Source organism: Styela clava, chromosome 15 (genome assembly GCF_964204865.1).
Source record: "Styela clava chromosome 15, kaStyClav1.hap1.2, whole genome shotgun sequence".
Classification (NCBI taxonomy): domain Eukaryota; kingdom Metazoa; phylum Chordata; class Ascidiacea; order Stolidobranchia; family Styelidae; genus Styela; species Styela clava.
This window is the reverse complement of record NC_135264.1, coordinates 12,354,407-12,381,549: the sequence shown is the minus strand read 5'-3', so window position 1 is coordinate 12,381,549 and position 27,143 is coordinate 12,354,407. Positions and strand designations below refer to the sequence as shown.

The 27,143-nt window shown below is 34.3% G+C and overlaps 1 protein-coding gene across 18 annotated transcripts; it reads right to left on the bottom strand.

Annotated features, from left to right (window-relative positions):
* LOC120333941 (uncharacterized) lies at positions 1-27,143 on the bottom strand. 18 transcript variants are annotated; one of them, XM_078120608.1, is made up of 50 exons: positions 26,971-27,143; positions 26,581-26,690; positions 25,978-26,109; positions 25,676-25,798; positions 24,306-24,453; positions 23,569-23,672; positions 23,338-23,497; positions 22,312-22,530; positions 21,525-21,625; positions 21,334-21,454; positions 21,111-21,211; positions 20,802-20,922; positions 20,241-20,341; positions 20,049-20,166; positions 19,342-19,442; positions 19,144-19,264; positions 18,411-18,511; positions 18,219-18,336; positions 17,513-17,613; positions 17,315-17,435; positions 15,056-15,156; positions 14,842-14,962; positions 14,533-14,636; positions 14,317-14,437; positions 13,794-13,897; positions 13,597-13,717; positions 12,896-12,999; positions 12,702-12,822; positions 11,659-11,762; positions 11,463-11,583; positions 10,783-10,886; positions 10,590-10,710; positions 9,606-9,709; positions 9,411-9,531; positions 8,748-8,851; positions 8,555-8,675; positions 7,531-7,634; positions 7,335-7,455; positions 6,655-6,758; positions 6,462-6,582; positions 5,444-5,547; positions 5,248-5,368; positions 4,587-4,690; positions 4,394-4,514; positions 3,479-3,582; positions 3,283-3,403; positions 2,912-3,148; positions 2,455-2,545; positions 1,867-1,966; positions 1-1,198 (listed from the first exon to the last, which is right to left on the bottom strand). In XM_078120608.1, the coding sequence occupies exons 1-50, from the start codon at positions 27,080-27,082 to the stop codon at positions 1,028-1,030; spliced, it is 5,955 nt and encodes a 1,984-aa protein (XP_077976734.1). In that variant the 5' UTR covers positions 27,083-27,143; the 3' UTR covers positions 1-1,027. The 18 variants fall into 18 exon arrangements, with proteins under 18 accessions (XP_077976734.1, XP_077976742.1, XP_077976741.1 ...); XM_078120616.1 differs by lacking the exon at positions 2,912-3,148; XM_078120615.1 differs by lacking the exons at positions 4,394-4,514; positions 4,587-4,690.

Sequence of the window (27,143 nt, the reverse complement as noted above, 5' to 3'; positions counted from 1 at the left end):
TTTAATATGCTTATTTAATATGGATCAAAATTGCACAGCTTGGAACTTTTCAGGTCAATTTTCACTGAACTAAATCAAAAAAGGCAATACAAATGCAAAACGAAGAACATTGTATAAGAAAAATTAATTGTTTAACACATAATAGCAAAGAAGACTTAACCGAAAGTTTTAAAGATTCAATCATGTCCATAATACAAAAAGATATCTGTCACTGTCAGAGGTATCCAAGATGGATGGAAGATTGAATTCATAAAAAGTTGTTATACATACATTCAAATTTGTCAAAATCTCGGAAAACTGGTACTGAATCAGGGAATGCATTTGATAATAAACGGGTTACTAACATTCACCATAATGATGTTATAAATTATGTTGATTTCAGCCATAATGTGTAATGTCAATAGAAATGTTACATACATCACCTAACTATAAAAATGGGTGCTTTAGAATTGATTTTGATAACTGGATTTTGGCCAACTGAAACTAAATTTCAAGATTATAATTACAATAACTCGCTAATCGACATACAAGCAATTGGTCATAATTTTTATTTGATTGTGATTTCATTCAAAGGGATAATGAAAAAAAAATCATTTTGTCAACCTAAATGTCATTACGATATTAACACAAATCTTTCAATCAATGAAAACGATTGCTATCACCGTAAATCTAATAACGCTGAGCAAAATCTCTTCAAAAACTTCAGGAATTTGCAAAGTTATGCAAAAGTGTATTCACACTGTTATATTCCAAAAGACATTAAAATATGAGAATGTGACATGGATTTTAAAGGGCTCGACATTGTGAAATGCGATCTGGCTTGAAAAAAAATACGAAATTCAAGTCCAGGTTCAGGGCTAGTTGGCTTCAACGAGATCATATTATTGATATTACGGAAAATAAAATTAAATTGTAAGATAACGTTCCCTAAAAATTAATTAACGGACCTTAGTAGCAATATTTCATACTATTATACTGAAGAAAATATGAAAATCACAAGACTATTGTAAATGCATAGGTACATAGTTTACATTTCATCCAATCCAGCAGAAATCTCATCATTGTATGAGCGATCGCCAATCGTCATTTTCGCCAAAGGTTCACTCCCGGTATCTTGTCTGCCGATACATTTGCTACTCTTCAAATCGCAGACAAAGCCGTGAGGACAGCAATGCAAATGGTCTGAACAACAAACAGCCTGAAAAAAAAGAACAGAGAGGTATGAGAAATGCAATATATTTAGTGTTGTCCACCCTTAGCGACTTTCACATCTATATCCTTTAACCAGGGGTGAATTTAACCAGGGGTGTGCAAAACTGTGGCCTGCGAGCCAATTGAGGCCCGCAGAGAAGTGCCAATTTTGATTGGTGTGCGGCCCCGGAATTTTTAATCTTAATTAATTAATATTATTAATTATTATAATATTAATTAATTAATTAATAATTAATGGTTTAATCTAGTACAGAATCTCTTTTCAATAATTATTCTCCTATCTCTCCAGGTTATCACTCAGTAATTACTAAATCTTGATAAGACAAAGCTCTTTCTGATAAATATTACATTCAAAAATATTCAACATACTGGTAAGTAACCACGGATTTAAAACTAACCACCATAAGGTCCATGCTTCTATAAACAAATAACTGGCTATCTACTCTCATACCTGACATGGACTGTTAACCGGACGAGAGGCCACGGTTTACCATATGATTAAGCCATCTAATCGGCTTTCCACTCCCCCGAGATAAATCTGCAAACCCTATCTTACCCTGATTACAAATATCACAGATCCCAAGAAAAATAAATTTTACAATATAGATTCCAAATTCTACTGGTAATTCAAAATACCAGTTATAAAATACTTACAGATGGATGTCCACAACAACCATACTTTCCATCAGGAAGTTGACAACAAGTACTGAAGTTCGGACATTCAGAATCATCAGGACACATTACACAATTGCCCCTAAAACAGAAAATTAAAATTTCATTTGATAACAGAAGATAAAAAAGTCAAAACAATAATTATTGAGGGTGTTAAGACAAAGGGCCGAAGAAAAAAACTGAAAAAAAAATATTAAATAAAAAAGAAAAATTTATGTTTTTTTTCGAACAACTTTCACAAGTTTTGTCCCTTTAATTTATTATTAATTAATATTGTCGTTGAGAGAATACTACTAGAATACAGCAAAAAAGGAAAATCTCTTAATTTGGGCTCTGATGACCAAATTCCATCTCTGATGACCAAATTAGGTTGACATAGCATGCTCATCTGAGGTGTAAAGTATCTACATAACGCTATGGAGTATGGACCAGTCAAAAATAATCTTAGATATCTGTAGCTGCTTGTCTAGAGCCGTCGTCAGCAAAAATAACCTCGACTTATTATCGGTGGTTAATCTGACACGCGCCTAAAATCTGAGTGAAAAAATTACAATTACAAGTATAAATTACTTGTGTTTTTCCCATACACCATGCTTGATAAGAATGTCCAAGAAGATGTTCCTTGTTGCAGGTTTCAGAGTAGAAAGAGGAGTAATTTGTTCTGGAAGTATATAATAAAAAAGGTTACAATTATAATCAAATGATACTAGTTGAAATGCATGGAACATGTTCAATTAGTAATGTACCAAGAGAGTAATGCTCCAATATAAGGAAATGAAGGTTGCACATTAGAAAAGGTATGATAATGCAAAAATCAACACAAAGCACTCAACTTTAAGTATCGATTTTCACCACCAAAGTCTTAAATCACAATTGCCATATTCAATTATTTACAATCAAAAATATTAATTTTTTGCTTCTTTTATTACATCATTCGAAATCTCAAACCACCCAGTAAATCATGCCATAATTACCAAAACAAATTCTAAAAATCAAATTTTTTAGTGAAACACGCAAAAACCCTCACTTTTTTGATTAACTAGTTTCACACCCATACCGACACTTTTGCTATTCTTTTTATTACACAAATTTTCCGTCATGTTACAGGTATAATATTGGGGGCAGCAATGAATTTTGTCTCCACAACAGACAGCATTCTCGAAAGGACAACATCCCCAATCGCCAGTTTCAACATGGCAGCAGGTGGTTCCATTCGGACATTTAGACGTGCCATCGGGACACCAATGTTCAGAATCACGTAAACCTGCGATATATCTTACTGTTATGATCTCATGACCATTTGGCTGTGATCAAGCATTTAAAAAACCAGTCCTATGGCTTGGATAATGCATATTGTTTTCAGTTATCTATTATACCACGATATTATTAACCAAGTACCATTTGCTGTTATCTTCGTTAAGGCCTCGACTATTGCATTTCCTTTAGTACATCTTCCTCCAGTTGTATCACAAGTATAACCTTCAGGACAGCAGTGTTGCCCATCATTGCAACAAACGGCCTAGAAGTAAACACAATTTATATTTTCACCAGAATGTCATTTCGTGAAGCTTTTTCTTTTAAATTTACAACTTACATGAAGAATAGGACAGCATCCCCATTGTCCAGAAGATAATTTACAGCATGTAGTTTCATCTGGACATTGAGACTGACCACCAGGACAGATTACAGAATTGAGTTCTGAAGCAAATAATATAAATCAGATTAGGATTAGTCATCATAGATATCAAATTCGGATATTTCGGAAAACAGTTCCACAACTTAAAATCAGAATTTTCCCATTTGAAAAGAGTTTATTTGGAAGATCTATAAGATACAGGGAAATATTTTGGACATCTGTTTGCAATTGTTGCATCATAAGAAATGAGGACAATAGGATAGCAGTTTCATAGTCTTCACAGTGTGAAAAAAAGAACATCTATTCTTTATAGTTATTAGTTTCAGATGCACAAAATTGATGCTACGACGACAAGGAGTCTAGCACTCTTCTCGTACATAAGTATCCTATGTGCCAGTATTTAAGCTACATAATCTTGTAAAAAGATAGACAATCAGCACAAACATTTTGTTAATTGAACTTTAAAGCTAATGAGCAATAATGGACAGAAGTAAAAAACTGGCAGAATTGGAGTGGGTACAGTGGTAGTTTTCAAAACATGGGACCAAACTATGGTGCCGTCACGAGGTATAGATCTCCAGTTCAACCTCATGACCTCACCAAGGGTGTATGTAATAAATTGGGTAGGCAATATTGAAACGAAAATAAATCTGTCATTTAGAAAAATAGTAGATTGTTACTTATCTGCTTCTACAGAGCCTTGCTCAGTAAAGATGTACGGACATTTCGATACAAAATTATAAATTCAGAAATAAACTATTCAAAGCTGAAAAAATACTGCAAAACAAGCGCAAGTGAAATGTCCGTTTCTGTTCCCAAACATAAATTAGAGGAAATTTGGACGCTAGGGTATAGTGTTAGAGTTATCATTACCAATTGCAGATATTTTCAATAATGATTTGATGATTTCAGTTCCTTTAATACAAGTTCCTCCAGTCGTATCACAAGTATAACCTTCTGGACAACAGTGTTCCCCATCATTGCAACAAACAGCCTAAAAGTAAACGTATTTACATATTTACCATCAAAATTATTGTGACATCATTTGTTTAAATTTGCAACTTACCTTAGGAATAGGGCAACAACCCCATTGTCCAGAAGATAATTTACAACAAGTAGTTCCATCTGGACATTGAGCCTGGCCCCCAGGACAGATCACAGAATTGAGACCTGAAATAAGCAATACATGTCAGATAAAAATTCGGTCATCATAGAAATCCAGTTTGAAAAACTGGGTAAATATTCAAAAATTTTCATCTCTAGCCTTGTGGTCTCTTGTGGAGTTACCAGTCAATGTGCACATGCTAATAGTTGAACAGTTAGTTGCTTTAGACGCATCAACTTTTGCATGAACTTTACAATGGCAGCAAGTACAGCAATCCTTCCTTACTTTTCCCATTGATTAATGAACTTGCACAGTATAACCAAGAAGTGCGATGTAACGCTTAGAACGGTGCACTTTAATAGTGCGCATGCAAAGAGATAGACAACCAGCAATATGGAAATAGAGGCAGATACCAGCAAATTTGGAGTGCTAGACCTAACTATACATATGTAGCTTTATTTGGAGTGAAAACACTTAGGAAAAAAAGATGAAACTCGGAGACATATCTTATGGATCTCATTATTATATATTACTTAAATCATGATATGCACAAATATCTGTTTTTGCGATTATCAAGAAATTTCAGCAAATCCGATTGCTAGGGTATAGAGTTAATCATTACCAATTGCAGATGTTTTCAACAATGATCTGATGGTTTCAGTTCCTTTAATACAAGTTCCTCCAGTTGTATCACAAGTATAACCTTCAGGACAGCAGTGTTCCCCATCATTACAACAAACGGCCTAAAAGTAAACACAATTTATATTTTCACCAGAATGCCATTTCGTGGAGCTTTTTATTTTAAATTTCCAACTTACATGAAGAATAGGACAACATCCCCATTGTCCAGAAGATAATTTACAGCATGTAGTTCCATCTGGACATTGAGACTGACCACCAGGACAGATTACAGAATTGAGTTCTGAAGCAAATAATTTAAATCAGATTATAATCATCAGTTCGGATATTTCAGAAAACAGAGTTCCACAACTCAATTAGAATTTTCCCATTTGAAAAGAGTTAAAACGAGTGGTATTTGCCAATTGCAATTAATTTCAATTTTTGATACGATTAGCCTTAGGGCTGTTGAGATAGTGTCAGAAGTTGCAGTTTGGCCATTTTCCAAACTCTTCCAACTATTTGGAAGATCTATAAGGTACAGGGTAATATTTTGGACATCTGTTTGCAATTGTTGCATCATAAGAAATGAGGACAATAAGATAGCAGTTTCATAGTCATCACAGTGAGCGAAGAGCACCTATTCTTTATAGTCATTAGTTTCAGATGCACAAAATTGATTCTACGACAACAAGGAGTCTAGCACTCTTCTCGTACAGAATTATCATATGTGCCAGTATTCAAACTTCATAATCTTGTAAAAAGATGGACAATCAGCACAAACATTTTGTTAATTGAACTTATCGACAGTGGTAAAAATCTTTGAGAATAAAACTGGCAGAATTGGAGTGGTAGTGGTCTAGTGTTCAAAACATGGGACCTAACCTAACTATGCTGCCGTCACAAGTTAGAGATCATAAGTATAACCTCATGACCTCACCAAGGGTGTAATAAATCGGGTAGGCAATAATGAACCACCAAAAAAATCAGTCATTTTTAAAAAAATAGTCGACCATTGTTGATCAACGACTGCTTCTACAGATCCTTGCTCAGAGTGAAGATCTAAGAAACTTCAAAAAAAAAATAAAAATTCAGAAATTAAATATTCAATGCTGAAACTATACTATGAAAATATAATATGCAAATGTTTGTTTCTGCTCTCAAACAGAAATTAGAGAGAATTTGGACGGAAGGGTATAATGTTAGAGTTATCATTACCAATTGCAGATGTTTTCATTAAAGATTTGATTGTTTCAGTTCCTTTAATACAAGTTCCTCCAGTTGTATCACAAGTATAACCTTCGGGACAGCAGTGTTCCCCATCATTGCAACAAACAGCCTAAAAGTGAACATTTACCCATTTACCATCAAAATTATTGTGACATCATTTTTGTTTAAATTTGCAACTTACCCTAGGAATAGGGCAACAACCCCATTGTCCAGAAGATAATTTACAGCAAGTAGTTCCATCTGGACATTGAGCCTGGCCCCCAGGACAGATCACAGAATTGAGACCTGAAATAAGCAATACATGTCAGATAAAAATTCGGTCATCATAGAAATCCAGTTTGAAAAACTGGGTAAATATTCAAAAACTTTCATCTCTAGCTTTGTGGTCTCTTGTGGAGTTACCAGTCAATGTGCACATGCTAATAGTTGAACAGTTAGTTGCTTTAGACGCATGAACTTTTGCATGAACTTTACAATGGCAGTAAGTACAGCAATCCTTCCTTACTTTTCCCATTGATTATTTAACTTGCACAGAATAACCAAGAAGTGCGATGTAACGCTTAGAACGGTGCACATTAATAGTGCGCATGCAAAGAGATAGACAACCAGCAATATGGAAATAGAGGCAGATACCAGCAAATTTGGAGTGCTAGACCTAACTATATGTATGTAGCTTTATTTGGAGTGAAAACATTTGGTAAAAAAGATGAAATTCGGAGACATATATATCATCATATGTTGGAATCTTATGGATCTCATTATTATATATTACTTAAATCATGATATGCACAAATATCTGTTTTTGCGATTATCAAGAAATTTCAGCAAATCCGATTGCTAGGGTATAGAGTTAATCATTACCAATTGCAGATGTTTTCAACAATGATCTGATGGTTTCAGTTCCTTTAATACAAGTTCCTCCAGTTGTATCACAAGTATAACCTTCAGGACAGCAGTGTTCCCCATCATTACAACAAACGGCCTAAAAGTAAACACAATTTATATTTTCACCAGAATGCCATTTCGTGGAGCTTTTTATTTTAAATTTCCAACTTACGTGAAGAATAGGACAACATCCCCATTGTCCAGAAGATAATTTACAGCATGTAGTTCCATCTGGACATTGAGACTGGCCACCAGGACAGATTACAGAATTGAATTCTGAAGCAAATAATATAAATCAGAACATAATCATCAGTTCGGATATTTCAGAAAACAGAGTTCCACAACTCAATCAGAATTTTCCCATTTGAAAAGAGTTAAAACGAGTGGTATTTGCCATTTGCAATTAATTTCAATTTTTGATACGATTAGCCTTAGGGCTGTTGAGATAGTGTTTACTCTTCCAACTATTTGGAAGATCTATAAGGTACAGGGTAATATTTTGGACATCTGTTTGCAATTGTTGCATCATAAGAAATGAGGACAATAGGATAGCAGTTTCATAGTCATCACAGTGAGCGAAGAGCACCTATTCTTTATAGTTATTAGTTTCAGATGCACAAAATTGATGCTACGACAACAAGGAGTCCAGCACTCTTCTCGTACATAATTATCCTTCGCTATGTGCCAGTATTTAAACTACATAATCTTGTAAAAAGATGAACAGTCAGCACAAACATTTTGTTAATTGAACTTTGAAGTTAATGAGCAGTCATTGACAGTAGTAAAAAACTCCCAACTGAGAATAAAACTGGCAGAATTGGAGTGGTAGTGGTCTAGTGTTCAAAACATGGGACCTAACCTAACTATGCTGCCGTCACAAGTTATAGATCATAAGTATAACCTCATGACCTCACCAAGGGTGTAATAAATCGGGTAGGCAATAATGAACCACAAAAAAAATCAGTCATTTTTAAAAAAAAATAGTCGACCATTGTTGATCAACGACTGCTTCTACAGATCCTTGCTCAGAGTGAAGATCTAAGAAACTTCAATAAAAAAAATAAAAAATTCAGAAATTAAATATTCAATGCTGAAACTATACTATGAAAATATAATATGCAAATGTTTGTTTCTGCTCTCAAACAGAAATTAGAGAGAATTTGGATGGAAGGGTATAATGTTAGAGTTATCATTACCAATTGCAGATGTTTTCATTAAAGATTTGATTGTTTCAGTTCCTTTAATACAAGTTCCTCCAGTCGTATCACAAGAATAACCTTCGGGACAGCAGTGTTCCCCATCATTGCAACAAACAGCCTAAAAGTGAACGTAATTACATATTTACCATCAAAATTATTGTGACATCATTTGTTTAAATTTGCAACTTACCCTAGGCATAGGGCAACAACCCCATTGTCCAGAAGATAATTTACAGCAAGTAGTTCCATCTGGACATTGTGCCTGGCCACCAGGACAGATCACAGAATTGAGACCTGAAATAAGCAATACATGTCAGATAAAAATTCGGTCATCATAGAAATCCAGTTTGAAAAACTGGGTAAACATTCAAAACTTTCATCTCTAGCTTTGTGGTCTCTTGTGGGGTTACCAGTCAATGTGCACATGCTAATAGTTGAACAGTTAGTTGCTTTAGACGCATGAACTTTACAATGGCAGCAAGTACAGCAATCCTTCCTTACTTTTCCCATTGATTATTGAACTTGCATAGAATAACCAAGAAGTGCGATGTAACGCTTAGAACGGTGCACTTTAATAGTGCGCATGCAAAGAGATAGACAACCAGCAATATGGAAATAGAGGCAGATACCAGCATATTTGGAGTGCTAGACCTAACTATATATATGTAGCTTTATTTGGAGTGAAAACACTTAGGAAAAAAGATGAAATTCGGAGACATATCATCATATGTTGGAATCTTATGGATCTCATTATTATATATTACTTAAATCATGATATGCACAAATATCTGTTTTTGCGATTATCAAGAAATTTCAGCAAATCCGATTGCTAGGGTATAGAGTTAATCATTACCAATTGCAGATGTTTTCAACAATGATCTGATGGTTTCAGTTCCTTTAATACAAGTTCCTCCAGTTGTATCACAAGTATAACCTTCAGGACAGCAGTGTTCCCCATCATTACAACAAACGGCCTAAAAGTAAACACAATTTAATTTTCACCAGAATGCCATTTCGTGGAGCTTTTTATTTTAAATTTCCAACTTACATGAAGAATAGGACAACATCCCCATTGTCCAGAAGATAATTTACAGCATGTAGTTCCATCTGGACATTGAGACTGACCACCAGGACAGATTACAGAATTGAGTTCTGAAGCAAATAATATAAATCAGATTATAATCATCAGTTCGGATATTTCAGAAAACAGAGTTCCACAACTCAATCAGAATTTTCCCATTTGAAAAGAGTTAAAACGAGTGGTATTTGCCAATTGCAATTAATTTCAATTTTTGATACGATTAGCCTTAGGGCTGTTGAGATAGTGTCAGAAGTTGCAGTTTGGCCATTTTCCAAACTCTTCCAACTATTTGGAAGATCTATAAGGTACAGGGTAATATTTTGGACATCTGTTTGCAATTGTTGCATCATAAGAAATGAGGACAATAGGATAGCAGTTTCATAGTCATCACAGTGAGCGAAGAGCACCTATTCTTTATAGTTATTAGTTTCAGATGCACAAAATTGATGCTACGACAACAAGGAGTCTAGCACTCTTCTCGTACAGAATTATCATATGTACCAGTATTCAAACTACATAATCTTGTAAAAAGATGGACAATCAGCACAAACATTTTGTTAATTGAACTTATCGACAGTGGTAAAAAACTTTGAGAATAAAACTGGCAGAATTGGAGTGGTAGTGGTCTAGTGTTCAAAACATGGGACCTAACCTAACTATGCTGCCGTCACAAGTTAGAGATCATAAGTATAACCTCATGACCTCACCAAGGGTGTAATAAATCGGGTAGGCAATAATGAACCACAAAAATCATCAACGACTGCTTCTACAGATCCTTGCTCAGAGTGAAGATCTAAGAAACTTCAATAAAAAAAATAAAAATTCAGAAATTAAATATTCAATGCTGAAACTATACTATGAAAATATAATATGCAAATGTTTGTTTCTGCTCTCAAAACAGAAATTAGAGAGAATTTGGATGGAAGGGTATAATGTTAGAGTTATCATTACCAATTGCAGATATTTTCAACAATGATTTGATGGTTTCAGTTCCTTTAATACAAGTTCCTCCAGTTGTATCACAAGTATAACCTTCTGGACAACAGTGTTCCCCATCATTGCAACAAACAGCCTGGAAGTGAACATTTACCCATTTACCATCAAAATTATTGTGACATCATTTTTGTTTAAATTTGCAACTTACCTTAGGAATAGGGCAACAACCCCATTGTCCAGAAGATAATTTACAGCAAGTAGTTCCATCTGGACATTGCACCTGGCCACCAGGACAGATCACAGAATTGAGACCTGAAATAAGCAATACATGTCAGATTAAAATTCGGTCATCATAGAAATCCAGTTTGAAAAACTGGGTAAATATTTGAAAACTTTCATCTCTAGCCTTGTGGTCTCTTGTGGAGTTACCAGTCAATGTGCACATGCTAATAGTTGAACAGTTAGTTGCTTTAGACGCATGAACTTTTACATGAACTTTACAATGGCAGCAAGTACAGCAATCCTTCCTTACTTTTTTATCCCATTGATTATTGAACTTGCACAGAATAACCAAGAAGTGCGATGTAACGCTTAGAATGGTGCACTTTAATAGTGCGCATGCAAAGAGATAGACAACCAGCAATATGGTTATAGAGACAGATACCAGCAAATTTGGAGTGCTAGACCTAACTATATATATGTAGCTTCATTTGGAGTGAAAACACTTAGGAAAAAAGATGAAATTCGGAGACATATCATAATATGTTGGTAGCTTATGGATCTCATTATTATATATTACTTAAATCATGATATGCATAAATATCTGTTTTTCCGATTATCAAGAAATTTCAGCAAATCCGATTGCTAGGGTATAGAATTAATCATTACCAATTGCAGATGTTTTCAACAATGATCTGATGGTTTCAGTTCCTTTAATACAAGTTCCTCCAGTTGTATCACAAGTATAACCTTCAGGACAGCAGTGTTCCCCATCATTACAACAAACGGCCTAAAAGTAAACACAATTTATATTTTCACCAGAATGCCATTTCGTGAAGCTTTTTATTTTAAATTTCCAACTTACATGAAGAATAGGACAACATCCCCATTGTCCAGAAGATAACTTACAGCATGTAGTTCCATCTGGACATTGAGACTGACCACCAGGACAGATTACAGAATTGAGTTCTGAAGCAAATAATATAAATCAGATTATAATCATCAGTTCGGATATTTCAGAAAACAGAGTTCCACAACTCAATCAGAATTTTCCCATTTGAAAAGAGTTAAAACGAGTGGTATTTGCCAATTGCAATTAATTTCAATTTTTGATACGATTAGCCTTAGGGCTGTTGAGATAGTGTCAGAAGTTGCAGTTTGGCCATTTTCCAAACTCTTCCAACTATTTGGAAGATCTATAAGGTACAGGGTAATATTTTGGACATCTGTTTGCAATTGTTGCATCATAAGAAATGAGGACAATAGGATAGCATAGTCATCACAGTGAGCGAAGAGCACCTATTCTTTATAGTTATTAGTTTCAGATGCACAAAATTGATGCTACGACAACAAGGAGTCCAGCACTCTTCTCGTACATAAGTATCCTTCGCTATGTGCCAGTATTTAAACTACATAATCTTGTAAAAAGATGAACAGTCAGCACAAACATATTGTTAATTGAACTTTAAAGTTGATGAGCAGTCATTGAAAGTAGTAAAAAACTCCCAACTGAGAATAAAACTGGCAGAATTGGAGTGGTAGTGGTCTAGTGTTCAAAACATGGGACCTAACCTAACTATGCTGCCGTCACAAGTTATAGATCATAAGTATAACCTCATGACCTCACCAAGGGTGTAATAAATCGGGTAGGCAATAATGAACCACAAAAAAAATCAGTCATTTTTAAAAAAAATAGTCGACCATTGTTGATCAACGACTGCTTCTACAGATCCTTGCTCAGAGTGAAGATCTAAGAAACTTCAATAAAAAAAATAAAAAATTCAGAAATTAAATATTCAATGCTAAAACTATACTATGAAAATATAATATGCAAATGTTTGTTTCTGCTCTCAAACAGAAATTAGAGAGAATTTGGATGGAAGGGTATAATGTTAGAGTTATCATTACCAATTGCAGATGTTTTCATTAAAGATTTGATTGTTTCAGTTCCTTTAATACAAGTTCCTCCAGTTGTATCACAAGTATAACCCTCGGGACAGCAGTGTTCCCCATCATTGCAACAAACAGCCTAAAAGTGAACATATTCACACATTTACCATCAAAATTATTGTGACATCATTTTTGTTTAAATTTGCAATTACCTTAGGAATGGGGCAACAACCCCATTGTCCAGAAGATAATTTACAGCAAGTAGTTCCATCTGGACATTGAGCCTGGCCCCCAGGACAGATCACAGAATTGAGACCTGAAATAAGTAATACATGTCAGATTAAAATTCGGCCATCATAGAAATCCAGTTTGGAAAACGGGGTAAATATTCAGAACTTTCATCTCTAGCCTTGTGGTCTCTTGTGGAGTTACCAGTCAATGTGGGCATGCTAATAGTTGAACAGTTATTTGCTTTAGACGCATAAACATTTTAATGGCAGCGAGTACAGCAATCCTTCCTCACATATTTATCCCATTAGTTATCAAACTTGCACAGAATAATCAAGAAGTGCGATGTAACGCTTAGAACGGTGCGCTTTCATAGTGCGCATGCAAAGAGATAGACAACCAGCAATATGGAAATAAAGACAGATACCAGTGAATCAGGATAGGTAACAGAATTTGCTCCTAAATAATAAAAAAGACATACAGAACCCACACAGAGTGCAATGACGAGCATGTTACTAACACTCAACCACCAAAAAAGAAATATTAAATTTTCATATTTATTAAAACTCCAGTCATTAGGACTTGAAAAAATTCGATTCTCCTTTGTTTCGTGATTGAAACTGTAAATTTACAGTTTTTTAAACTACAAGTTTCGACATCTCAACAATTATCAAGCATATATTACCCATAGCAGATATTTTCAATGCAGATTGGATGGTTTCAATTCCTTTAGTACATGTTCCTCCAGTTGTATCACAACTATAACCTGCTGGACAACAGTGTTCCCCATCATTGCAACAAACAGCCTAAAAGTGAACACAGATATATATAGTAATCATAAATTTTATCAAAATGTTTCAAATCACATTGAGAATAACTTACTTTTGGTAAAGGACAGCAACCCCATTGTCCAGAAAATAGTTTACAGCAGGTACTTCCATCTGGACACGAAGAGTGACCATCAGGGCATACGACGTCATTGATACCTTAAAATATAGCGTTGGTCGAAATTATTATACGCTATGTATAAATTGGTCCGTTTCTGGGATAGATGACTGGGTAGGCGCGCATTAGCAATACGCTTGGCATTTCACCTCAAGATTACCCTGTGCAAGTTCGCAGGTTTAAATACAGTGGGGGGAAAATATGTGCGAGAAGATTACTTTTTCCATTGGAAAGGTTTCCATTGGAAAGGTAATCGGATGAGAAGCCATGTATGCCACATGATTAAGTTGTCCTATGTGTTTTCCACTCTGCAAAGGTAACTGTAAAAATCCTATCCTCTGATCTTCTATGTTACATATACGCCATTCAATAAGACATTGAATTCTGAAACACTCCGTATACATTCACAATGCAAAATGATCATGGCGACTGAATTATAATACAGAAGTTAAATAAATACCTTTTGCAGCGATCTTTGTCAATGCTTCGATAACTTCAGATCCTTTGGAACAAGTTCCAGTACTTGAATCGCACGTGTAACCATTAGGACAACAGTGCAAACCATCAGAACAACAAACAGCCTAAAAACACACAAAAAAGTATATTCGCTTTCCTCTGCCTAAATATTTCATACAAAATTGTCAAAAGATAATGAAATTAAAATACTTCTACGTACTTTTGCTAACGGACAACATCCATATTCTCCAGTATTTAATTTGCAACAAGTAGTTCCATCTGGACATCTAGATTTACCATCAGGACATGTTTTTTCATAGACATCTACATTGAAAATAAAAATTGAAGCATTAATATTGTACAACAATGTAAGCAGGCCTATTAGTAATGTATTTCATGAAATTGACATTGAACAATAACAATTAGTATTCGGTTAACTTATCAAGCTTTCTTAACAGTAAAATATTTAATAGAAGATATATATAAATAGCACATATTGGTTTTTACAACGTTGTTATTTTGGGCTTACTCAATGCTGGTATCTTCAACAAAGCCTTGATGGTTTCAGGTCCCTTCGTACATGTTCCTGCTGAAACATCACAAGAATAACCTTCAGGACAACAATGCATTCCATCCTTGCAACAGACCGCCTAGAATAAATTCAACAATGCATTTATGTAAAAAAAATAATTTTATAAAAATCAATTCGAAATATTGCAAATAATAAAATCATGAAAACTTACCTTAGGAACAGGGCAACATCCATATTGTCCAGAACTTAATTTACAACATGTACTTCCATCTGGACATACTGATTGACCATCAGGACAGATCACATTCGAAACTGAGACATGGAAACAATTGACTGATTAGTAAGGTATAAAATATCTTGACAACAGTTTTTGACGAGGGGAAATAAATAAATTTTTGTCCAAAACGACTCAGTGGCTTGCAAAAACTAAAATGGACAATTACAAGTTATTGTGAGTTGCACTTTGAAAAATGGATATACCTTTCTCTTTACAACAATATTAAAACAAGCAGCCTCAAAATGTCACCCACCCTGATATAATTACTGGACTACCATATAGTAATCAGTGGTATTTATTTCTATTTTACACATGAAACCTCCACTCTGTAGTATTCGTATTCCCTTTGTCTAGATCAGGGGTCACCAAACTTTTTTGACCGCGGGCCGGGTATGACTCAAATTGTGTTGAAACGGGCCGCATGAATATTTTTGTCAATGCAATACAATAAATTCACAAATGTTGGGAATATCGCAGAATATAGATCGAGAACATCCTAGGAAAAAAAATTAACAAGATTTCTATATCTAGACAATTATCCTGAGTTTAGCTGTTATCAAAACGTTGCCGTCATGAATTAGAAATGTTACAAAATCCGCGGCAAAAAATGTACGCATCACGTCTGCTCGTAAATATATACTACTACGGCCTGCTAAGTACCGTTACGCCGAGTTGAAATACCTCTCATAAAAACGACTACCTGCTGTAGCTTGGAATTCTATGAAATTTTGACATAATTTAGATAAAATAAACAACTATTATCTGGTATTTGATTTTTTTCATTAGCGCATAAATTTCCCAACATTCGACGCTTTTAAAAATTACGCTCCAGTTATACGTAGTGCAAATTAATGATATTGTCTATGGACACCAATAAAATGTATGTGGACGTGTGTATTTCTTTCCTAACTTGATACAATTTTTATGAAGTTCGTACAATCAGCACATCGTTAATTATTACCCACAATGAACCACTGTCAAACTATCATGCACAACTCCAGCGTTTATTTGCGACGATCTTTCGGCGGTGTCAATGACCGTTGCCAGAATAAAATTCTGAAATAGTCTCAATATACCATAGATGTGACGCACATCGAAAGATTAGTGATTGATATGTGTCATTTTTCCATATTTAGTTCAGTTCTTATCGAAAAAGTAATACAATCATTATGAAAAAAATTGACCTGTCGGGCGATACTAAAATTCCGATATCTCCGTTATTTCTTGACCGTTTATTATAAACTTGGTATTGTTTTCTATTTTTACTCAGATCTTTCAACTGAAGCAGTTTTTATTTAAATCGGATGGACTTCAATTTTTTTGTAACATACCTACATACCTACAATATCCGCATTAAAGCAGTACAAAAGTTAGTGTGGCGTTTGAAATTGGAGCAGTACGCGAGGGATTACAGTACTGCACAAAATGCACATTCGACGTTTATTTTATCACAAAAAACAAACAGTTTCGTCGAAAGCACGCGCCACGAGTGTAGAAGTGTATCGCAGAAAACGTTACGTACTGGTAGCATTCAAAGTCGCGAAAACGAAGTTTTGTTTACAACCACGACTGAAAATCTGTCAGGGTGACGAAAGTGTCTGAGCGGACGCGGAAAGGCCTATTATTACGTCACTTTTTTGCATCTTGCCGATTGGCAAACGTTACGAAAAAACAAAGACGACGATGCTCGTGAAAATCTCCCTTGGAAAAAAATTTAGCCATTTTTGTGTGTTATTGCGGACCGGATAAAATGACGCCGCGGGCCGGATAAAACGACGTCGCGGGCCGGATCCGGCCCGCGGGCCGTAGTTTGGTGACCCCTGGTCTAGATATTTCACCAAATGAGCAATGGTGTTAACTTGGAGCACATTGTATAGATCTCTTGTACAAATACCAAATTAGTCTCCCATTAGAGCAGTACAAGTCAGATTTTGGCCATAAGCTCGAACTACAATATGAATATTTGCCAAACATTTTCCAGAACCTTTCCAACATAAATATACATCATCACTTACAAATTTTAATGAAAAAAGGCACAAGGTTTTTTCCCAAAAGTTCAATTACACTGATTCAAAATTTTCAGCATATTTAATTTCAAGCTTAATAAGATTTTTATTCATGTAGTCCAATATGAAAATTACTTGCAAAACAAATTTTATAGAATCTCATATTCAAACATTACAAAGTTTATACCTGATGCTGGTATTTTCAACAAAGCCTTGATGGTTTCAGGTCCCTTCGTACAAGTTCCTGCTGAAACATGACAAGTATAACCTTCAGGACAACAATGCATTCCATCATCACAACAGACAGCCTGAAAATAAGTTTGATATAGTCTTTGTTTGTAACTAATTTGAACATCTAAACACATTAAAATTAGGACAAACTTACCTTGGAAATAGGGCAACATCCATATTGTCCGGAACTTAATTTACAACATGTACTTCCATCTGGACATTCTGATTCACCATCAGGACAGATCACATTGGGCACTGAAACAAAGACAAAAGCTAAAAAGTGATTTGCATATCAGATTGCATCAAGGGGTAATCGTTGACAAGACTCTATAAAAATGATTGAAGGAGCGAATAACAAGAATGAAAAACGGTGTTATGAAATATTAAAAATACAACTGAAAACACTATAGACCGTTTTAGGAACCATGTGACAGATAAAAAAAACGTCATTTCAGACGCTGTAAATCAACAAAATTCCATGTGACTGCGACACACATTATGCTTAGTTGAAAATTTAGGAGACTATACCATAGTCACTGAAGTCTTCAATTTTATAACTTAATGTCGTAGTCACATTGAGACTTATTTCCTGGATTATGATGATATATAAGCTAAGAAATGTAAAGTATGTTCAATACGTATTGAAATAAATTGTACTTTACAGCATTTTATTGCAGATTTTTCAACGCCAATGACGAATTCACAAATCGAATCATTTTGAATTAAAACTAAATATAACGGGACCATTTACCAAACGTTTTTGTGACCATAGATTGCCATGGCATATTAGTGTAGTGATGGTTAAATATTGTAGACTTTCGACGAAACCTTGAGCAACCTTGAACACGAGGTGGTCATACCTGATGCTGGTATCTTAAGCAAAGCCTTGATATTTTCAAGTCCCTTCGTACATCTTCCTGCTGAATCACAAGTATAACCTTCAGGACAACAATTCATTCCATCCTTACAACAGACAGCCTAAAAATAAGTTTGATATTGCTGAATCTGTAACAAAGTGAATACTTATATTTGTTAAAATCATAAAAACTTACCCTAGGAACAGGGCAACATCCATATTGTCCAGAACTCAATTTACAACATGTATTTCCATCTGGACATTCCGATCGACCATCAGGACAGATCACATTTGAAACTGAAACATAGAAACAATTGATAATTGACTGATTAGTGATGATAAAATATCTTGACAACAGTTTTTGACAAGGAGAAATGGATATATTATTGTCCAAAACGACTCAGTGGCTTGCAAAAACTAAAATGGAAAATTACAAGTTATTGTGAGTTGCACTTTAAAGATGGATATACTTTTCTCTTTACAACAATATTAAAACAAGCAGCCTCAAAATGTCACCCACCCTGATATAATTACTGGACTATCATATAGTAATCAGTGGTACTTATTTCTATTTTACATATGAACCTCCACTCTTTAGTATTCCCTTTGTCTAGATATTTCACTGAGTAAGCTATGGTGGCAACTTTGAGCACATTGTATAGATCTCTTGTACAAATACCAAATTAGTTTCCCATTAGAGAAGTACAAGTCAGGTTTTGATCATAAGCTCGAACTACAATATGATTATTTGCCAAACATTTTCCAGAACCTTTCCAACAAAAATATACATCATCACTTACAAATTTTAATAAAAAAAGGCACAAGGTTTTTCCAAAAGTTTAATTACACTGATTCAAAATTTCAATATGGAATCTACTTGCAAAACGGATTTTAAAGAAACTCATATTCAAACATTAATGAGATGATACCTGGTGCTGGTATCTTCAACAAAGCCTTGATTGTTTCAGGTCCCTTCGTACAAGTTCCTGCTGAAACATGACACGTATAACTTTCAGGACAACAATGCATTCCATCATCACAACAGACAGCCTGAAAATAAGTTCGATATAGTCTTTGTTTGTAACTAATTTGAACAACTAAACACATTAAAATTAGGACAAACTTACCTTGGGAATAGGGCAACATCCATATTGTCCAGAACTTAATTTACAACATGTACTTCCATCTGGACATTCTGATTCACCATCAGGACAGATCACATTGGGCACTGAAACAAAGACAAAAGCTAAAAAGTGATTTGCATATCAGATTGCATCAAGGGGTAATCGTTGACAAGACTCTATAAAAATAATTGAAGGAGCGAATAACAAGAATGAAAAACGGTGTTATGAAATAATAAAAATACAACTGAAAACACTATAGATCGTTTTAGGAACCATGTGACAGATAAAAAAAACGTCATTTCAGACGCTGTAAATCAACAAAATTCCATGTGACTGCGACACACATTATGCTTAGTTGAAAATTTAGGAGACTATACCATAGTCACTGAAGTCTTCAATTTTATAACTTAATGTCGTAGTCACATTGAGACTTATTTCCTGGATTATGATGATATATAAGCTAAGAAATGTAAAGTATGTTCAATTCGTATTGAAATAAATTGTACTCTTCAGCATTTTATTGTAGATTTTCTAACCCCAATAACGAATTCGCAAAATCGCATCATTTTGAATTAAAACTAAATATAATGGGACAATTTACCAAACATTTTTATGACCATAGATTGCCATGGGATATTAGTGTAGTGATGGTTAAATTTCGTAGACTTTCGACGAAACCTTGAGCAACCTTGAACACGAGGTGGTCATACCTGATGCTGGTATCTTAAGCAAAGCTTTGATATTTTCAAGTCCCTTCGTACATCTTCCTGCTGAATCGCAAGTATAACCTTCAGGACAACAATTCATTCCATCCTTACAACAGACAGCCTAAAAATAAGTTTGATTTTGCTGAATCCGTAGCAAAGTAAATACTTATATTTGTTAAAATCAAAAAAAATTACCCTAGGAACAGGGCAACATCCATATTGTCCAGAACTTAATTTACAACATGTACTTCCATCTGGACATTCTGATCGACCATCAGGACAGATCACATTTGAAACTGAAACAAAGAAAAATTGATCAGTGAATAGGGAGCACTTTGAACACAGGACCCTCTTATTATAATCTTTATGCTATTTATATGAAATTATTTAGGTTTTTCTATGAGCAATATAACATTTTAGAAATTGAACAGAATTTGTATGTCGTTACAAAATTTTACTGGGATGAGAATGCATATAATATCCGAACAGTAATCTAAAATTAATTATAAAAAAACATTAAAAAAAGTATAAATGCTCAAAACTTTCAAGAAAAAATTTCAAATTTCAAAACCTAGCAAAATAAATATGCATTATAGCCTTCCACTTTTTATAAAAATAATACAAAAAGGTTGCCCAAAACCCAAAAAATTTGAAATATTTTATTTAGATTTTATTTGGGTTGACCGACATCAAAATGAATTGCAAAATAAAATTTATAGATTAGAAACTCCTATACAAACATTATTGAGATGATACCTGATGCTGGTATCTTCAACAAAGCCTTGATGGTTTCAGGTCCCTTCGTACATGTTCCTGCTGAAACATCACAAGTATAACCTTCAGGACAACAATGCATTCCATCGTCACAACAGACAGCCTGAAAATAAGTTTGATATTGTCTTAATAATTTATAACAAATTTTGGTGCCCTCGAAATATGTGCACCAAGGTCGCACAACCTGAACTCTAACCTGGTACACATACTATGATCAGGTTGTGCGCCATTTACTTCGGAAGCTCTCAAATTTCAAAGTCATATTCATTAATAAAATTATGAAAAACTTACCCTAGGAACAGGGCAACATCCATATTGTCCAGAACTTAATTTACAACATGTACTTCCATCTGGACATTGCGATTCACCATCAGGACAGATCACATTTGGAACTGAAATACGAGAAATTGAATAGTAATTTGTATACATGTCTAGCTAAGAGTTCAGACTAGCCTAACAAGAAGAGTTGTCAAAATAATTTGAAAATAAATTCCCAAATCCTTTCTAATTATACCCGATGCTGGTATCTTCAGCAATGCCTTGATTGTTTCCAGTCCTTTCACACAAGTTCCTGCTGAAACATGGCAAGCATAACCTTGGGGACAACAGTGTTTTCCATCTGCACAACAGACGGCCTAAAAAACGCAATAATGCATGTTTTAAAACAAATTTAATAGTGTATTCGTTGAAATCGTGTAATCTTACCTTAGGAATAGGGCAACATCCATATTGTCCAGAACCTAATTTACAGCAAGTACTTCCATCTGGACATTGTGATTGACCATCAGGACACATCACATTCGAAACTAAAACACAAATATCAATCAATCAGAATTTTTAGGATTCCAACCTTTGACCCCACGAAGTGTAATCAGGTTGCGATGGAGTAAGAGTATTCTAGCGCTTAACACAAGAGTCCGGGGTAAAACACTCTAAACCAGTGGTACTCACTCTAAACCAGTGGCTCTTGGGTGTCGCTGCTCGATAACCAAATTTGGTTCCCCGCGGCTTCCCTTCCCCAGTAAAAATGTGTGTTTAATTTTGTATGTTATTTTTTGATTTTGTATGTATTTTTTTGCTGGTTGGAAAAAATAAAATTGACTATGACTATGACTCAAACGATGGGGTGTGCCCACAGGTGGGTAGTAGACAATTTTTGAGGGAGCATGAAGCTAATCAAAGATAAAAACATTCATTAATTATTAGATTTGATCTTGCCTGCCTTATTTTGGATATGTACATTTCTTTATTTTGGATATTTATGTTTCATCCACATATTTTCAACATGTTTTTTGAATAAAACGTACTCTCGCCTTACTATCTGTTATTTGTAGCTTCCTATTAGCTAGTTATTTTTGAGGTGGAGTGCGAGACTTGCCAAATTCTAAAAGGGGGCGCGGTTTAAAAAGTTTGAGAGCCACTGCTCTAAGCACAAAAAGTCCAATGTTTCATATTTTCCTCCGCTAAGAAACTAACACATTAGCATCCAAACCTCTCACAGCTGGTACTTTTTTAAGAGCTTCAACTATCATTTCTCCTTTTTTGACGCATTTTCCGCTCACACAATTATATGTGCTGGGGCAGCAATGAACACCGTCCACACAACATGTTGCATTAGGATAGAGACAACATCCCCATGCACCAGATTTGAGTTTGCAACATGTTTCTATTCCGGGACATTGAGAACCATCAGAACATGTAGAGCTGTCGACTGAAATTATAAGAAATATGAAATAAATGTTCTGATCTACAGGTATCAGAGGCTTAAAATTGGTTAAGATTTGGGAGATTAAAAATCAGCGCTCCAGAAGTATGTGTACCAATATGGAGGTAACTAATTTTATTCACCTATTTTACATCAAGTTGTGTATAGGGACGGAAGCCTATGGGCAGGGGGTATATTCACTTGGCAAACACAGACAGTCTCCGAATTGTAATAAAACTAAAATAAAGAAAATCTGCGTAAAATTATGGCCTAACCTGGTACACATACTAGGGCAGTAGGGCTACCTAAAAATCTTGCCTTTTTTTAAGTCATAGGCTCACCCCTACCCTAGGGTATGTAAACTAGTCTGTCAATGCAGACCTGGAAATATTACTTTTTTTACATGAAGCAGCTTATCACATATATATGTGATGTGCCTTACTTGTGTAGGCGGTCAGTTCAGAGTAAAAATTTTGTGAGAAATGTATAAAAATGTATATACCGGTAATTTTTTGCTTCAGGCTTTCAAGTCACGGAAGGTAACCTGATCGTAATAAAAGGATTCTCATGGAATGTAACTTGATCCGGGCTTTTGTCAATCAAGTACGTTTTAATAAAGTCATGTCTAACCTAAGTACTTATTAAATATGCCGCACTCAAGTTGCCATTGTTACTTATGTAAATCAGACTGTTCAGACTGATGACTCATACTTTGAATTTAATTGCTCGAATTTTTTTGTAAATTTATCGCTGGATGGCATAAATTATATACGTACAATACAGTTTGCATAGGGGATTAATTTTCAAGTCCACCTGTATCATGTACATCCATCTTTGCGGTTGTTAATATTTGCTGTGACACAATTGTTGTTAGCATTCTAATTTCTGATCCTGATTTTACACAAGTTCCAGCGCCTGTATCACATCTATAACCATTGGGGCAACAATGGAGTCCATCCTCGCAACAAACAGCCTAAATAAAGACATAAAAATCAAAATAAAATTGCTAAAAAAACGGCATGAAAAGCATAAAAAATTGCATACATGTTCAATAGGACAGCATCCATAAGCACCAGTTGCAAGTTTACAGCATGTAGTGCCATCAGGACATTGGGACCTTCTATCAGGACATGTGATGGAGCCTAGATCTAAATGAAAACACTGATTAACATCAAAACGAGAATATCGGTTAGAGACCGAAGAATGATCAATCAAAAGTTAGGGGATCCCCCAAAAAAGTGCTCTTACTCCATAGTGACACCTTGTGTCCCATCACTAATTAATTAATAACTCTCTAATTATATGACATAATTCATCCAAAATCAATAGGCTTCTGGTCCGACATATGATGAATGCACATGCAAAATCTGGAGCAGATTCGATCTCGCTTTCGTGAGATATCACGTGCATCTAACAGACAAACAGACATACATACAGACAGACAGACAGACAAATACATACCTATCAACATACTTACGGATTTAAAATTGATAAGAAATAACTTATACCACTCAAGTATCATATTTTACAGACCATAAAGACACACTTTAAATCCCTTTTTTCTTAAAAATTGAACTGAAGAGCATATTACTATTATTATTAAAATTATTATTATTATCACAAATTGTATACAAATTGAATGCCCGATCAAGCTTAGGTAAAAGCTTGATGTTTGAGGTTACATTAAAATTGTGCACAAGAAGCACCAAAACAAGAGCCGCATAGCAGAATAGCAACTGTTAATTAAGATAAGGATGCTCTTCTAAAGTTTGCATACTTACTTCGTGAATTCTTTATAGAAATTTCAGGAACATTCATTACAATTTTCTCTAGTTTAAGTTTATGATCGGATTTTGTACATGATTGGTCCACCAAATCACAAGTGTAGCCTTTCGGACAGCAATGGACGCCATCTTTACAACAGACAGCCTGAAAAAAGAGATCATAATAGATATATATTATAAGACCAGTAATACTAATAATAGTAAATTACTACTCTGAAAAATCAACAGTGCCTGAATTTGGACATCAAAATAAAAAGTAGTTTATAATTACAAAAACAGAGTGGTACAATAAAATCCTATTACTTGCTAATAAATCAAGAATAAAGATATAGTAAAAGATTGTTAAAATGCACAATCACTGTGTCAAATTGAATATACTTCAAATGTGTGATTAATATACATCCTTACATTTATCAATAATAGCAATGGAAGTGTAAAAATATTGGCAGCGAAGTATCCACATGGTCAATTACATAGCTAGGCATTATAAGCCAATCAGAATTCTTTCAAGCAACTGTTATGCAGTAGCCACATGACCAAAGACAGATCAAAACGTGATAAAAAAAATTTAAAAAAAATCAATCAATGGTTCACAAGGTAACAGGATGTCATGAAATGAAAAGGCAAAAAAAGAAATCTCAATAAGTAAATTCTTTCACAATACTGCATTTTTTTTCTTGTAAAAAAGCACTTCCTTCAATGTCTTATATTTTGAATAAAAAAATTATTTGACTTTTATGAATATTCAATTTTCTATAAATAAATTTAAAACGATGACCAGTACCAAATTCTGGTCGATAGAATATGATAGCTTCGTACTTGAATAGAGACTCGTTAAGAGTGAGAGACATTATGAAAAAAAGACTAAAAAATCTTGTATAGTTTCGCTAAATTACAATTTTCAACTTTCAATTTTGAACTATTATCTTGATATATATGTGTGTATTTGTTATGGCAAAATACAAAATACAGTTAACATCAAACAATCACATGATAAGATTTCAGAAATAACCTAAAGCGATACTTAACTACTGAAGTTTGTGGTTTTAGATATGAATTGGCAGATTTTTCCTCCTTACACTTAGCATTCATATTTAGACACAGATAAGCCACATATAAAACTTAACAAAACTTAGTCATCTAAGGAAATTTGCACCTAGACCATACAAACAGTCAGTCAGGAAGGAAACTAGAAATGCCAACAGACCTATTTCAAAAATCACATGATTAAGACATTTCAAGTCTATTCAGCAGCATTATAGTTTATCTATGGCTTATGCTCAACCAAAAATGATTTAAATCAGCACTAGTTTATCTATGATTTATGGTCAATCAAACATGATTTCAAATAATTTAAAATAAAATACCTCTTGGTAGGGGCAGCATCCGTATTGTCCTTTCCCAACGGAGCAACAAGTCGTGTTTTCTGGACAATAGGAAATTTTATCAGGACACACGACATCTTTTTGAACATTTTTGACATTTTCTTTCTGAAAAAGTACAAAAAGATTCTAGATTTCTACTTTTATTACATTTGGGATAATTTATTTGACAGCAAGTAAAAAATTTAACTCCTTGACAGCAAGTGTTTACAAGTGTTCCGTTTCACTCTCAATTTGAGAAAATTCTTGAAAATGCTAAGTTGGTCAACAAAAATGCAGGAATGTACCTTTCCATTTGCTGTTGACAATAATTTGAGAGAAACAGCATCACCAGATGAAGTAGGGATGCATTTTTTATGTTCGATATCACATTTATATCCATGTGGACAACAGCTTTTATGATCCTCGCAGCAGACCGCCTGTTAAAGAAATTAACTCAGTATAAACAAAAAGCAATTTATAAAAATGGAATCATTTCAAAAGTGTCTGCTTGGCTAGAATAATTTGACGAAAGAACAAAAAAAATTTGTGCATAATTTAAATCAAGTTGTACCAGGAAATTGAATACAAAGCTTCAATTAATACAATTGCCATGCTCTGTAATTTGTTGCATCTGGTTCTCCAAAGAAAAGTTTTCTTCGTTATTTAATTGCGAAATGAGTTTTAAAAAAATTTGCTCCCTCATCTTCTCATCTTAAATCATAGCAGTCTTCTTCCTAATGCGCTCAATTTTGCATTGAACAAGGCTCAATAAAAGCAGTCTCTAGGGATATATACCACTGATTAAAAACTTTATGTGTTTAGCACACTGAAAATCGGAAATTTATACTCAACACAAAAAAATTATTGTCCATGATTAAAAGATTTTATGCCAACATAAATTTTTTCACCTCTTTTAGGTCGCAGCACCCAAATACAGTGGGTGTAATCATGCAACATGTGTAATTGTCATTGCAGGTTGAAGTGGTGTTGCCACATTTCACATCCTTCACTGTGAACGCTGCAGAAAACAATTATTTGGTTAAAATATTATGGAACAGTAAAAACTATTTTTTACCTGAAACGTATAAAATACAAACAACATACATGTACAGCGCTTGCATGTTTTCCCAGTAGGAGAAATTATATTTAAGAATTAATTTCGATTTTTGGATATGTCAGAAAATCTACTATACAAAAAATTGAGATTTGAGCTCATTTCACATATTACACTTTCCATAGAAGAAAAAATTTCAAGGCAATAAGCAACAATACTGAATAAAAAATACCAAAAAATTTACCATTTCTGATTACACCTTTCACAATATCAGTTTGTGTTGTCCTGCTTTCAACCGGACATGAAGCTATACTTAACAGTACAACTGTGCCCAAAATACATATCTTCCACAGCATTTCATAAATTAACTAGTTACAAACAAAAACCCGAAAACTGAGATGAACAAACACAAATGAA